The following is a 14,923-nucleotide window of genomic DNA, read 5'->3' on the forward strand; positions in this document are numbered from 1 at the left end:
TATTGCATTATATTTATTGACAACCGCAAGGAAGGGTCTTTGCTAAAGTCCAGAAACCAAAGCTCAGGCCCTCAATAAGTGATTGGCTAAATACGGTCAATGAAGTATAGAAGCTATTGAAATTGACTCTGTGGCAAAGACCTCAAGATGCTGAGAGTGTTACGAGAATTTGGAAATGGGTGATTACAAAAATCGAACATTTCCATGCTGTAGACAATGTGGTATGAAAAACTGCTTTAAATTAACAGGGCAAGTTCTGATCCTGTTTGCTGTACAAACAACGCTGCTGTTTCTCTTTGTTTTCTTTTATACTTTCACATACCTTATATTTCTATGTAGTTATATTATCATAAAATTATACACACACAAAATAGCCCTGGATAAGCAACAGGCTCTATTTCTGGGCCATTTTTCACACATTATGCAGAGGAAAGCCCAAACGGGACCCTGAGCTTCCTCTCCGAGTTCACACAGAATCTTAGAGTTGGAAGGGCCATACAGGCCATCTAGTCCAACCCCCTACCCAATAAAGGATCAGCCTAGAGAATCCCTGACAAGTGTTCATCTAGCCGCTGCTTGAAGACTGCTAGAGAGGGGGAGCTCACCACCTCCCTAGGCAGCCGATTCCACTGCTGAACTACTCTTACTGTAAAAAATTTCTTCCTAATGTCCAGCTTTCTGCCCATAATTTATACCCATTATTGTGAGTCCTATCCTCTGCTGCCAACAGGAACAGTTCCCGGCCCTCCCCTAAGTGACAGCCCTTCAAAGAGAACCATCATCCTGGTCTTTGTCCTCCTTCCTGGCATGGCTATCCAACCTCAGAGCCTCAAGAGTTTCAGAACTACTGCTTTAGAGCCATCACCCAGGGCACAGTTCCCTGCAATGCAGACCTAAAGCACAAGGTCCCCCACAAGGGGTCAGCAAGCAAACCACCCCCTCCCTGGGGACTGGGCGCACAGCATCCAATCCAGGAACAGTGCTGTGACTTTGGACAGCCCCTCGTTCTTGCCAGGTTGTGGGTACCCTGCTGCCACCCCTGTCATTCTCCCCATGCCAGCTCCTCTTGTTGCCCACTCTCACCACCTCTATCCTCTTCTCCCTCCCACAAATATTCCTCTGACACTCGCAGACGGCCCCTCCGTCCCCATCTTGATCCCCATCCTTTGGCCATCCTGACCGCCTACGGCCTCCTCTCGGACAGGGCTACTCACAGCCAGCAGCTCCGTCTCGGTGAGGTTCCAGAAGGTTTTCCAGAAGTGCACGTCCAGGTTTTGTGTGATGCGCTCGAACTCCGTTCCTCGCAGCTCAGGGTCGATGGCAAACTTGCCGCTGGTAAAGAGCGAGCCGGCCGCCACACCTGCGCAGACGGGGAGAGGAAGTGGCAGGGGAGAATCAGAGCACAGGTGAGGCCTCTGCTTTGGAATTCCAGGAAGGAGCAGCCCCATAACAGCATTATATCCCCCGGCTCTCCAGTACAGAGAAGGAGAAGGCTTTGGGGGAAAGCATGTCATTAGTAGGTAAAAGAAACTACCTGCAGCTAGATAGCAAACCCTACTGGGTCACTTTAAAATGAACGTTATCTGGCATACAGTGAGGGCAGGGCATACAATAAAGGGTTTTCTGCAGAGCAAGCACAAACAGCTTGAGGCTAGCTGTCTCAATAGAGCAGATGGTCATTCCTGGCTTGTGGCAAGCTTTGGGTGCAACATAGGATGGGAAGGACCAATCAGTATGTCACGGGAGGGACAGGCCTTGTGGTACTTTCAAGGGGTTACAGCAACAACAACAACAGACTTTATTTATAGTCATAGACCATCAAATATCCAAAAAAATTGTAATTACCGTAAATATACACATGAATAGTTATGAACTAATAATACAAAAGATAAAGATGTAGTAGAGATTAAAAACTGGAATAAAGGGATAAAATCCTCCAATGTATACATAAAACAGTAGAGATTCTAATCATAGATTGGCTATTCTAAAGCCTTAAGTGCATTTTGTCTTATTTTAGTTGCCAATCAGGCAAATCTAGCCATGCTAACAGATAAATTTGGTATTGTATCTGACAAAAGGAGCTCTGGATGTTGTTTTCTGAGCGGTCTGGGACAATCCACTATTAAGGGAATCAGAGGGCCTGATCGTATATGATCATACAACGTGCACTCAAATAGGATGTGTTCAATGGATTCTAATGTCCTGGTTACATATACATTCTCGTGCGTCCATTGGCCTTTTATTTTATATCCCTTCGAGAAACTTAGAGGGAAGAGCATTATATCGAAGGAGCATAAAAACCCTACGATATTCATTATTTTTAATATCCGACAGATAAGGCATAGTGGTGTTCCTAATAAGGAGGTCCTTTCTAAAGATGGGATTCTGAATCTTATTCAGACCGTGCTGCCTCTCTACCTCAAAAACTCTAGTCTTAATGAGTTCTTTGGCCGAATCATGAGTCATTGATAAGAGGAGCTGACGAGAGAGCCCATCATGGCCCAGTTTTTTATTAAGAGCTAAATGTCAGGGTGCTACAAGTCTGTTAATATCAGGGTTATCAACCCTTTTTTTTTGGTTTAACAACTTTAGCCACAACATGAAGGTGATAATCCAGAGACTGGCCTGGACCGTGGTCATCCTGGACTCGATCCTCAGTGCTGCATTTGAGATGTTATTCGGAGCCTGAAAGATTTTTCTGAGGAATTTAGATTGCCCTCTCTGCAGGCAGGCTGTATTTCCAGTAATGCTCAAAGGTGCACCATAGGTTATTTGGGCAAGTGGCTTGGCTCTAAAGATCCTAATTGCAGCTGGAATATGCCTCCCTCCTTTTTGCCAAAAGAACTTTTGAATTGATCCAGAGGATTTCTGAGCAATAAAGGCAACCGAGTTAATATGCGAGGTTCTTGATTGTGTGGCCTGGAAAGTGGGGTTACAGGCAGGGTGGTGCTCATGAATGACCGGAGCGGTTCCCAGAGCCCCATACTCACTGATGCCAGACTGGTGCCGCTTGTAGTTCTCCCCGAAGGAGACGAGGCCGATGGCAATGGTCTGCAGGAAGGGCCGGATGGAGGGGGCGTACTGAGGCAAAGGACAAGAAGGGAGCATTAGGGCCGTCAGGGGACAGACGTGTCTCCGTATCCTGGATGTGCCACCCCCAGATGGAGCCATTGGCAGCCACGGGTAACCCATAAGGGGTCTTTTTTAACTAGCTCCAGATGTCAGGGCCGAGGCAGGGCCTCAACCTCGTGAACTGGGTGGAAACGCATGAAGGAGGATGCAGGGACCTTTCTGGATTAACGATCATATTGCAGCAACAGTTTACAAATTTTCCCTAACCAGTGTCCTGAATCGCCCGTTATTAGACGTCCAAACTGTCTTTTCTCTCAAAAGTCCACCTTGACTAACACTCAACACGCAAGGTCCTGGCAGCTGGAAGGAGCACGATGCAGGACAGCGCACGCCTCCTGTCGTTGCTATGCAGAGTCACTCTGGCAAGTTCCTGCCAGCAAAGACCCTGGATGGGGCCAGAGACAGAACCAAAGACTCTGCAGCTGACATCTCATGTCAGCTGCCGGGCTCCTGTCCAACCAGCTGGGAACAGCCTCAGAGGGAGAGCTTTGAAGGGACTTGTGGGAGAGCAGCTGCCCATCACATCAGGCTCAGGGCCACATGGCCAAGGTCGCAGCCTGCCTGGGAAGGTGGAGGAGGGAAAGGCCAAGCCTGACTTTCCGCCATGAGGAGGCCCCTGTCAGAGAACCATGCCGTCAATGCCTCCTCTTTCAGAATACATCCAGATGGCTTTGCTTTGGTGGGGGGGGGGGATCACACAGCCAGAAGAGACTGGTACAAACCATGCAGCCTAGCATGCCTCTTCCAACCAGGTGTAAGAGAGAGAAAAGGGGCCTGTCTTTCTCAGGATGCTTTGGGAGCTCCTGGTTCTTATGTATTTAAGCAGCACCGTGCTATCACATATGAACATGTATAAAGTTACACTGAATCAGATCATCAAAGTCAGTATTATCTACGAAGACTGGCAGCGGCTCTCAGGTCTTTCCCATCACCTATTACCTGGTCCTTTTAACTGGAGATGCTGGGGATTGATCCGGGGACCTTGTGTATTCCAGGCAGATGCTCTGCCACTGAGCCATGGCCCCTCCTTTACAAATGAACACATGAAGCTGCCTTATACTGAATCAGACCACTGATTTATCACAGTCAGTATTGTTTATTCAGACTGGCAGCAGCTCTCCAACACCTCAGGTCAAGGTCTTTCCCATCACCTACTGCCAGAGATTGCACTTGGGACCTTCTGCAGGCAAAGCAGAGGCTCTTCCACTGAGCCACAGCCCCTGCCCCAATTCAAACTGAGGCAGTACTTGCAGTGTGAGGAGAGACAGCATGAGGAAAGGATGAGAGCAAATGTGGCTTGGTACGCTTTAGGCGAGACAGTAGGGCTAGCGCTGCACAGAACAGATGCAAGCTCAGGGGGGCAGCCAGGGGGAAAAATGGACCAACCTCTTTGAAAGGGCAACAGAAGGTAGACTCGGAGGAGTGCAGGCCGTGTGCAGGAACAGGCGCTCCCGCACCACTGGATGGGGAGTATAACCAACCGCAAGGGGCAGTTTCCCTTCCCCCTCCCTTACCTGGAAGCCCATGCAGCGTCCGTAGAAACACCCCTTGTGCATGGTGACGTACTCCCGCAGGAACTCCTCCGAGAGCCCCTGTTCCTCATGGCTGAAGAGGCAGCCGGGGCGGTTGTGGGTCAGCAGGCGCTGGGCCAGGTAGACCAGGGCCCGCAGCTGGGTCAAGGCGGTGCAGTAAGCCTCCAGCTCGGCGCAGTTGTGCTTGTTGCGGAAGAAGATGCTGCCACGGTTGGTGGCCACGTAGCGGCTCTTGTGGATGATGTGGGCCAGGCAGCAGCGCACTGTCTGGGCCAGGCTGCGGTAGCCGTTGGCCGGTGTGTGCTCATCCAGGTCGAAGATGTGGTAGACGGTGGCAAAGTGTCCGAGGATCGGCTCCAGGCACTGGGCATGCTCCCGGATGGCCGTGAAGGCTGCCACGAAGCGCTGGCCCGTCTCCGTGGTCTGCTCCCGGAAGAAGGCAGCGTTGTCCTCTGCCAGCGCATGCAGGGTCTGGAACAGCGGCCGGGAATCCATGGCGGCTGCCTGAGGGGGGCCTGCAAGGGGAGAGACTGCGTTAGGGACAGGAACCCCCCCTCCCCAAAGAGGGAGATGAGATCTGGGGGCAAACGGGCAAGGACTGCAATGACTAGTGCTGAGCCTTCTTCACCAACCGGGTGGGGCATTTGATTATCCCCCATCTCACTGCCTCCCTCTGTCCTGGCTGGAAGCCCCTTGAGCATAGCAGGCATTGCTTATGATGATATACTGGTTTGTACGAGCCGGGTCCCTGTCATTCCGTCACACTCTAGTGTGACCAACCACCACAATCCAGACAGGCGCATATTGGAATCCTCAACTGGTGGAGCGCCTTTGAGAGAGAGAGAACAGGGCTACCTGTCACCTCAGAGAACTCCCCTATGCAAACGCCCCTCAACATGCCCCACTATGATGGCCCGGGCCTCTCTGACAGCAATCAGAAAGACAGAGCCCCCTCCCTCAGATAGGATCTGAAAGACCCAGGTTCGAATCCCCACTCTGCCATGGTAGCTTGCTGGGGGGCATTGGGCCAGTCACAAATGCTCAGCCTAACCTACCTCACAGGGTTGTTGTGAGGATAAAATGCAGGAAAGAAGAATGATGTAAGCTACTCTGAGTCACCACTGGGGAAAAAGGCAGGATATAAATGAAGGAAATAAATAGATATACAGACGTACACACAGACATTGTGCTAATTCAGAGCCACAAACACTTCTACAGCACCTCTCAAATGTCCACATACATTACCCCAGCAATCCTTCCAAAAGCCTTGCAAGGTGGGCCAGTGTGATCCTCCCGGGCTGCGAGGGAGGCTGAGAGAACAGTAGCTTTGCCCTAACACCACGGAGTGGGTTTGAAGCAGGGGTGAGATCCCCTGTCAAGGACTTCCCCGTTCACGTTGAGCTGGGAGGCCACAACCCTTCCCCGAACTGCTCGGACCAGCAAAGAGAGGCTCAGAGCAAGAGAAGCAGTACTAATCCGTCCCAGGCTCTGCAGCCATATGACAACTGGCTGCCTGCCCAACAGGCTGCCTTAAAAGACTGCTGGGGAAGCTGACCGGCCAGCTCCGCCTCGGAGGAGGTACCACCAGCCCACATTAGGGAGGAGAGATGGAGAATGCTCCAGTTTTATCCCTAACAGAAAGAGTAGAGGCTAGTGGGACTGGGGAGGGGGGGAGAGAAGGGTAATTGGCTGCTATTTGCAGTAAGAAGTCTTTTCCTCTGGATAGTTTAAGAGGGTAGCTGTTTTGGTCTGCAGTAGAACAGCTAGATTCCAGTCCAGTAGCACCTTAAGACCCAACCAGATTTGCTGGAGTGTGAACTTTCGAGAGTCAAAGCTCCCTCTTGAAAATGCATACCCCAAAAAATCTTGTTGGCCTCTAAGGTGCTACTGGACTGGAATCTAGCTTTTCCTGTGGAGTATCTGATGCAAATTCTGCCATCAGACACCCATGATGGAATAATTTAGGCAGGTTTGCGTCATCAGAAATCTGTTTTCCGGCTGCAAAATTGAGCTGGGGTGAGGATTTGGGGAGGGGGTTACTATTTGAAGGGCACAAGGGCTGAAAACGGGAAGGCATTTGAAAAGATAAATTGATTCAGGAATAACAGAAGAGGCTCCAGATATGGGGGGAAAGGAAGTTTCGAAACAAGTGTGTGTGTGTGTGTGGGGGGGGGGAGATCCTGCCCCCGCCCCGAGAATCAAACCATCTCCCCTTCCTAAAACCCTCCACTGTAGCTGTCTGAAGATTCAGTTACTTCCTTTGCAAAAACCATGAGGGTTACAAGATTTCTCCTTTTATTAAAAAGGGGGAGGAAATGTCCACAGTCCAGTTTGTTCCCAGAAGAAACATGGCACAGCAGATATTGCCAGGACCCCACCCTAATCCTTGGCCCCGTTGGTTCATTTTTTTTATTTGAGGCTGTCAGAACCAGGCTGATCCCAGAATGGAACAACAGAGTGATTTGTACCATCCATAAAAATGACACAAACAAGACTCTTCCCCACACCTGGCAGCGAGCCGTGGCTGTCGATGGGAACCTCATGACCAAGTCTGCCAGAAGGAGCTGCAAGGAATCGGGCCGCCTGTTTCCAGGAAGGCACAAGTCCACCCCGTACTCTCTGATCCCAAAGACTCCCCAGAGCTCAGCTGGAAGTAAATAACAGCCTGGGGCTACTGCAGGGTATCGCCTCTGTACAGAGAGCCAAAGATAGGAGAGAAATATAAGGATTTGCTGGTCAGAAGAACCCACTTAGTTATCACAGATTAGGCAGTGTGGCATTGTGGTTTGAGTGTAGGATTAGAATCTGGGAGATCCAGGCTCAGATCCCCATCCTGCCACGGAAGCTTGCAGGATGATCTAGGGTCAGTCACATACTCGGCCTAACCTACCTTCATAGGGTTAAAAAAGATTGAAGTAAAATATTTATCTTAAAACCACAACACAGGCAGGAGTGACACCCCGGTGTGTCTGATCAGAACGTCATTGCAGGGTTGTTGTGAGGATAAAATGGAGGAGAGGAGAATGATGGAAGTTGTTTTGGGTCCCCAATGGGGAGAAAAGTGGGGTATTAATAAAATAGTTTAGGCAGACTAGAAGGCGCATTCACACGTGCTGAATAATGCCCTTCCAAAATCACAAAAATCACAAAATCTCACAAGGTTGGAAGAGACCACAAGGGCCATCACGTCCAACCCCCTGCCATGCAGGATCCCACAATCAAAGCCCTCCCGACAGACTCTTCCAATCTAGTTTGAGCGGTTCCTCAGTGGAAAAGGCTTCCTTGGGAGATGGTGGACTCTCCTTTGGAGGTTTTTAAGCAGAGGCTAGATGGCCATCAGTCAGCAAGGCTGGTTCTGTTAGGCAGATCATGAGAGGGAGGGCAGGAAGGGATGAGCCAGTGACTATCTCTTCTTTCGTTGGAATGTTTGAGGTCGGGCACCCTGGGGAAATTTTTTTTGCCCTTGAGACCTCAATTGGTAAGAGCGATTAGAACGGTTAGACCAGGGGTGGGGAACCTTTTTCCTGCCAAGGGCCATTCGCACATTAATAACATCTTTCGGGGGCCACACCAGGTGAAGATCTCCCGGTGGGGGGGAGAGGCTAGGGTTGCCAGGTCTCCAGCCACCATCTGGAGGTTGGCAACCCCAGGGGAGGCCAGCCAGAGAAGGCCTGCAGGGCGCCCCCCTCCCCCCTCCCAGGTGGGAGGGCAGCCAGCGGTGGGTCCCAGAAAACGAGGCGCCAGGGGGGCGCAGCCCACAGTCGATTGGCAAGGGAGGAAGGAAAACAGAGAAAGAGGAAAAGGGAGGGAGGGAGAAAGAAATGGAGAGAGGGGGAGAAAGAAAGAAAAGGACGGAGGGAAAGAAAAAAAAGGACGGAGGTAGACAAAGAAAGAGACAGAAAAAGAGGGAGGAAGAGAGGGAGAGAAAGAAAGAGTGACAGAAAAAGAGGAAGAAAAGACTCCCACACACACACACCCGCGCAAGCCGGCCTGCGCGACTGGGCCCCAGCCACCCCACCTCCCCCGCCCACACACACACACCCAGCGGTGCACAGAGCACCAAGCAACCGGGCCCCAGTCTCCATACACTCCCCCCCAGAGTCCATAAAAGCCCCCCCCCCAGCCAAATCGGCTCCCGCATGCATGCTCTGCCACCGGGAGCCGCCGGCCTCTTCCCGTCCCCCACTGCTCAACAGTCAACAGGCAGCGAGAGGGGCTTACAATGTGCCGCAGCGTTTCTGCACGCCACAGCTGTAGGGGGCAGCCTTGGGGGAAGCGTCCCTCCCCTCTCGCCGACCAACAACCGACAGTCGGTGAGAGGAAGTCCAAAGGGCGCTACAAGGGCGCTGTAAGCCGTGGCCCCAGGAACACCCTCGGGGAGGGCCACCCTGCGCCCCGCCTCCGCGGCAGGGTTCCCGGAGCTCCCGAGGGCCACAAAAAATGTCCTCGGGGGCCGCATATGGCCCCCGGGCCTGAGGTTCCCCACCCCTGGGTTAGACGAATTGGAATAATTGGAACCAAAGGAACTGACACCTTCTCGTGTTTTCGGTTTCTTTGATACCTCTCCGTGTCGGTTTGACAGCGTTTGGATGATGATGTTCACCTGTAGATTCTAATATCTGTTACCCCTGTTGGACTTGCTTCACGTCCTTTTTGGAGAGAGCCATTGTGCTACTTATGTGTTGTTGTCATTGCACAACTACAGTATTGACATTGTACATAGTTGCTATTTAGAATTTGTATAAATTGTTATCGTTTTTGTACCTTTTTGAGCCTACCCTGTTTTGTTCTTACTAGCTTTGTGGCCTGGCTGGGCCTGGCCTCCTTGAGCTCCATGCAGCTAAGCCTGGTCCTTCGGGCCCTCCACGATGCAGCCCAACGTGGCCCTGGCGTTCCTGTTTTGGCCGCAGTCGGGCATCGTTCTCACGGCTCAGGGCTCTCTCTCCTCCCGGGGGTATCCTTGTGGCCTGGAGGTAATTGTAGGGGCCCCTGGGGGGGGGGCTAAACATATCTCCAGGGATAAGAAGAAAAAGACTTGTGGCCATTTATGCACGGGAGGATTTGCACCTCTCCAGATGCACATTTTCCCCATCCGAATTCTCAAAACTCTAAAGTAAGCTCCCCCCACCCCAGGGCAGAGTTTGGAGAATTTGGATGGGGAAAATGTGCATCTGGAGAGCGGCAAATCCAAGGCAAAACCTCCCGTGCATAAATGGCCTTGGTTTTTACATGCCGACTTTCCTTACCAATAAAGGGAGACTCAAATTGCCTTACAATCCCCTTCCCATACCCTCCCACAACAGACGCCCTGTGAGGCAGGTGGGGCTGAGAGAGCTCCAACAGAGCTGTAACTTGCCCAAGGTCAGCCAGCTGGCTTTGTGTGTAGGGGTGGGGAAACCAACCAGGTTCACCAGATTAGCCTCCGCTTCTCACGAGGAGTGGGGAATCAAACCCGGATCTCTAGATCAGAGTCCCCGCTCCAAACTGCCACTCTTAACCACATTTGTAAGGCTCAGGCACTTGCCGCAGACTCCAGCCTCTTTATTCCCCATTAACTTGCCTCTGTGCATGTGTGCGTGCGTAGAGCACAAGGGAGGCAGGGGCGAGGTCACGTCTGCCAAGGGAAGACCGAGCCCCAGCCGCAGAGCGAAGGGGGAAGGTCCGGGCTCGGGAGGAGGATGCTTTTCAGGAGAGCCCCCTTGCGCCGCCTCCTCCTCCCCCGCACACGCAGGGAATTTGTTCATATTTTTTTCAAACTATAGTCCGGCCCCCAACAGTGTTTGAGGGACAGTGAACTGGCCCCCTGCTCTACTATCTGGTTCGTTGGAAGCACTTAGGTGCTGGTCATGATGAGTGGGTTGCCAAACATCACGTAGCAGCCCCCCAGGCTGATTCATCAGTTCCACGACACCTATCCCCACAAGCCTCGCCCAACTGCGGAACGTAGGGGGGGGGGCCTAGGGGGAGCAGAGTGTCAGGTCCTGACCAAAGTCATCTGAAGAAGGGCTCTTGGCAGGAACAGGCCAGGCTCTGGCTTCAGTTCAAGTTCTTGGTTCACATGCCACAAACTCTGTGTATAGTGTCTCATCCTGTTATCCTGTTGTTCGCTCAGCCTGCTATTCACAGCTGTTGTGCTGTCTACCTGGGAACTATTATCTCGGAATTGTTTCACTTTGTTTTACTTTCTCTGGCTGGAGTACTTTTAACCATGTATTCTTCCCATGTCATGACATTAGCAGCCTTCTTCGTTCTGTAGACAGCTCTGTAATCTGTAGTCAGCTCTTTTATTTACCTTTTTGCTCCTAATAAAGTATTATTGCTTCAGGACCACTTGCCTGGATGAATTTGCTTTTAAGAGATGCTATGGGTAAACGCCTGATCCTGACAGCGGGGGGCGGCACAGGCACTGTGACGACTCAGGCACTGATCAAACAGTGCTGTACACAGGCATCTTCCGATACAGCATGGCAGGACCAGTTTTCAAGGTGCTAGACCATGGAAGTGAACAAGTGGGCTTCTACCCCTCAAACTGAGGTATGTCTGAATGCATGCTAAGGAACGCCATGTACTTTTCAACCTGCTTTATCCTCATTATACTAGCAAACGCCCAGGAATATGATGGGAAAGGGGTTATGTGTCCGCAGGCCCTGCAGTGGCTCCTTTGCTACAAAGTGAGCGCCATTTTGTTATTGTTTGATGTTTATGGTGTTTTAAAATTGTTGACTTTGCAAAAAATTTTATTCTTACGATTTTATTGTATTTATTGCATTGATTATTGTGTTGCGAGCTGCCCTAAGCTTGGCCAGGGAGTGAAGGCGGGGTATAAAACTAAATAAATAAATAAGGCCTCTATACTGGGTGGGGGTGGTCTCTCTCTCTCACACACACACACAGCATCCCCTACAAAATACCTGCCTAAATCAGGGGTTCCCAACCTTTTTGAGCCCGTGGACATCTTTGGAATTCCGATGCAGGGCGGCAGGTGCAACCAAAAAACGGCTACTGCAGGAGGCAGACTGCCCAGCCCCACTCAGAGGGAGTGCAGGTGCAGGGGGACATGAAGAGTAATTTGAAAAAATAAACTGGGACAGAGGGTGAGAAAGAATAAAACCTACGCTGTAGTGGTAGCTGCTGCTGAAACAATGTTATTTCATTCTGATCAGATCTCCAATGGCCAGTGAAGAAGCCCTGATGGGCAGAAGCCCTACCTGGCATCACCCATTTTCTAAAAACACTAGGAAACAGAAAGGTGTCAGCGTGCACTATGGTGCCCATGGGCACCACGTTGGGGTCCCTTGATTTAACCTATTTGGCCATACCCCCTGATGATATTTGTTTCATGCACTTTTTATGTTCCCTGTATGTGCTTTTATGACCTGGCTTGATTTTATTGGCATGTTTTTTTTTTTAATTGACCTGCTCTTAGTTTATTGACTTGGCTTGTTATGTTGATTTGGTTGTGCTTAACTGTTTTATTTGTGAGCTTCCTGGAGCAGGTCTGGAGAGGTGGCATACAAGTTTTCTAAACAAACAAACAAACAAACAAACAGGCTTTATAAGAGCTACTCCAGCAGCCTAGAATTCCTGACCTTGAGGGTGTTAACACCTGGCATGCTTGGTCCAAAGACCTTTTCTTTTTAGAAAACGATCATTGGATGCAGGAATTCCCAAACCCACTTCACTAATAGCATTTGAACCATCATGCAGCCAGGGATCAAACTAGTCAAAACTCAGGAAGATCTAGAGTTTATTTGTTTTTTATTTACTTCATTTATATCCCTTTCTCCCCACAAAGTGGCATCATTCTCCTCTCCTCCATTTTTATCCTCACAACAACCCTGCGAGGTAGGTTAGGCTGAGAGTGTGTGACTGGCCCAAGTTCACCCAGCGAGCTTCCATGGCATGAGAAGGGATTTTAACCTGGAGATTTGAACCCAGATGCTAGTTGGATGCTCTTAACCACTACACCATGCTGGGTCTCTCCGTCTGATCTCCAGCGCATGTTTTCTTACCGAGTTCATCTGGTTTGACCCCGGGATCAGGGAATAACAGGAGCCAGAACAACTCAGAACCACAACAGACCAATGCATGGAGTCAGAAGGTGGAGCACAGAGGACACCACAGAGAGGTCCAAGAACATGGAACGCAGGGAACTGGGGAAGAGGGCAGGAAGAACCGGATCACGAAAACAGCCAGCAGTCGGCTCCAAAGAGGGTGGAGTCTGGGAGCCCATGAAGTCAATTCTTTTCCTTCCCTCCCCAGGGCTAGGAGCTGTGTGCAACCTTGCCCTTTGACCTCAGGTTGGGGGGGGAGAGATGGGTGCAAGAGATTAGTGGCGTCAGAGACCTGGCCTCCACATCAGGCTATAGCCCTCCACTCCAGGATTGGTGAAGGAGGGACTGCACCTTCGCCTGACCTCTCTCTCTCAGCTATTTGCCTTGATTCTTCAAATTCCAGTACTAAAACAATGATGACAGAGAGAGAGAAAACAAAAACAGCATCAGCAGGCTAATGCCCACTTGAATTAAGATTAACAAGCGTCGTGGGGCAAGGACACTGGCCCAGAGCGACTCCTGGCAGTGCCAGGCACTCATTATTAATAAACACAGATTCCTTTGTGACTTGCCAGTCGGGATGCCAACCACTCCCTGCTCTGGGTGTTACACAGAAGCTGCGGGGAGGCCAAAGATTTTGCAGCGGAAGGAAAGCACCCAGCTGCACAAAGCTGCGGTTCTACCATTTGGTGACGCAGAGCCATGCGGCAAGTTTGGTCAACATATTAATGATGCTCGATACCCACACAAGTGTCGGCGACAGAGGAAGAGCAGCCACGACTTCAGATGCTTCACTGATTTGTAAGCACTACTTAAGAGAGGGATGGCGTCGATTATGATGCAGGTAAAACAGCTGCCAGTCGTTTCGAGTCCACAGGATAGGGGGCGCATATGTATTTGTCATCTTGGCATTCCTTACAACACCCCTGCAGAGGCATTATGGTGGGGGAAAGTGCCGTCAAATCACAGCCGACTTACGGCGACCTGGTAGGGTTTTCAAGGCAAGAGATGTTCAGAGGGGGTTTGCCATTGCCTGCCTCTGAGTAGAGACCTTGGACTTCCTCGGTGGTCTCCCAACCAAATACTAACCAGCTTTCGAGATCTTGCTAGCCTGGGCCATCCAGGTCAGGGAGGCATTAGCCTCCCCCTATCGCAGATGAAGGGCTAAGGCTGCGAAAACTGTAGCTTGCACAGGCCAAGGTGAGATTTGAACTTAGGACTTCCTGCCACACTCTTAGTTTCTGCTCTTCAGTTATGCAGGACTCGTCTAGTGGGCAATGGGGGGGGGGAAATTCCTCAAGAAAACAGGCACCAACTCCTGAACTGCTTTTCCACATGGACATAACCGGAGAGGGCCCCCCTCTGCCACAGTGCGAAGGGCCCCTCAGAGAGCAGAGCAGATCTGAGCTCTTAGATATGCTCACAGGATTGCATTTGAACCACTTAGAAGGAAGGGCTCCAGGGTTAATCGAGAACGGTCTTCCGTTGTTCAGAACCAAAATGAGGGGACGCCTCTCACCAATGCAGACATCACACCTCAGTTATTTTTAGCCATCGGCATGACCTGCGTTCGAGAACACACCACGGAACAGTCAGCTAGCAACAAAGCAAGCAGGTCTGCTGAGAAATGCAGAAAACTGAACCTGAAGTTCTAGAAGATCCAGTGGCCAGCCTTTCTGACGGGCCAGGTAGAGGAGGCAGGGGTGGGGGAGACAGCAAGTGAAAAACGGTGCCACTGATAATACAGCACAGGCATTTTCTCTGGCACTACAAAGGGTTATTCTAGAATGACGTGTTCCCTGTTGCATGCCTGAATATCTGGATTCCAAAAGTAATGGGACAGGCAGCAGTTTAGAAAGTCCAGCAACCTCTTCTACCCTTCCTGTCTGACCCTAAAATTAAGCTTTGGTGGTGGTGGTAGTGGAAAAACCTACCAAACACTACTGTACTAAACAGAGCAGAAAGTAGGGACCAAAGAGGGAGGAGCAGGCCTTAAAGATGTAGCCAGTGTGGTGTTGCAGTGGATACAGCGCCAGGCTGTATCCACCTCCCTTAGCATGAAGTTCCCATGGGGACTGTGGCTAGTACTTCTCTTTTCGCCTAATCATGGGGTAATGTAATAATATCCCGTTAACCATACTGGGTTGTTTAGAGGAAACAGGGTGAATAAAATAGAACGTGGGGTCCCCTACTTTTCTGAGCCTG

At 50.7% G+C, this 14,923-nt stretch overlaps 1 protein-coding gene across 1 annotated transcript in view; it reads right to left on the minus strand.

Annotated features, from left to right (window-relative positions):
- LIPE (lipase E, hormone sensitive type) overlaps window positions 1-14,923 on the minus strand; it is a 31,677-nt gene that overhangs the window by 13,875 nt on the left and 2,879 nt on the right. Inside the window, exons 2-4 of the mRNA XM_056847746.1 lie at window positions 4,647-5,179; window positions 2,991-3,081; window positions 1,215-1,360 (exon numbers count right to left, since the gene is read on the minus strand). Coding sequence (XP_056703724.1) covers window positions 1,215-1,360; window positions 2,991-3,081; window positions 4,647-5,159 — 750 coding nt within the window. The 5' untranslated portion in view covers window positions 5,160-5,179. The remainder of the gene's footprint in view (window positions 1-1,214; window positions 1,361-2,990; window positions 3,082-4,646; window positions 5,180-14,923) is intronic.

Source organism: Euleptes europaea, chromosome 3 (assembly GCF_029931775.1).
Source record: "Euleptes europaea isolate rEulEur1 chromosome 3, rEulEur1.hap1, whole genome shotgun sequence".
NCBI lineage: Eukaryota > Metazoa > Chordata > Lepidosauria > Squamata > Sphaerodactylidae > Euleptes > Euleptes europaea.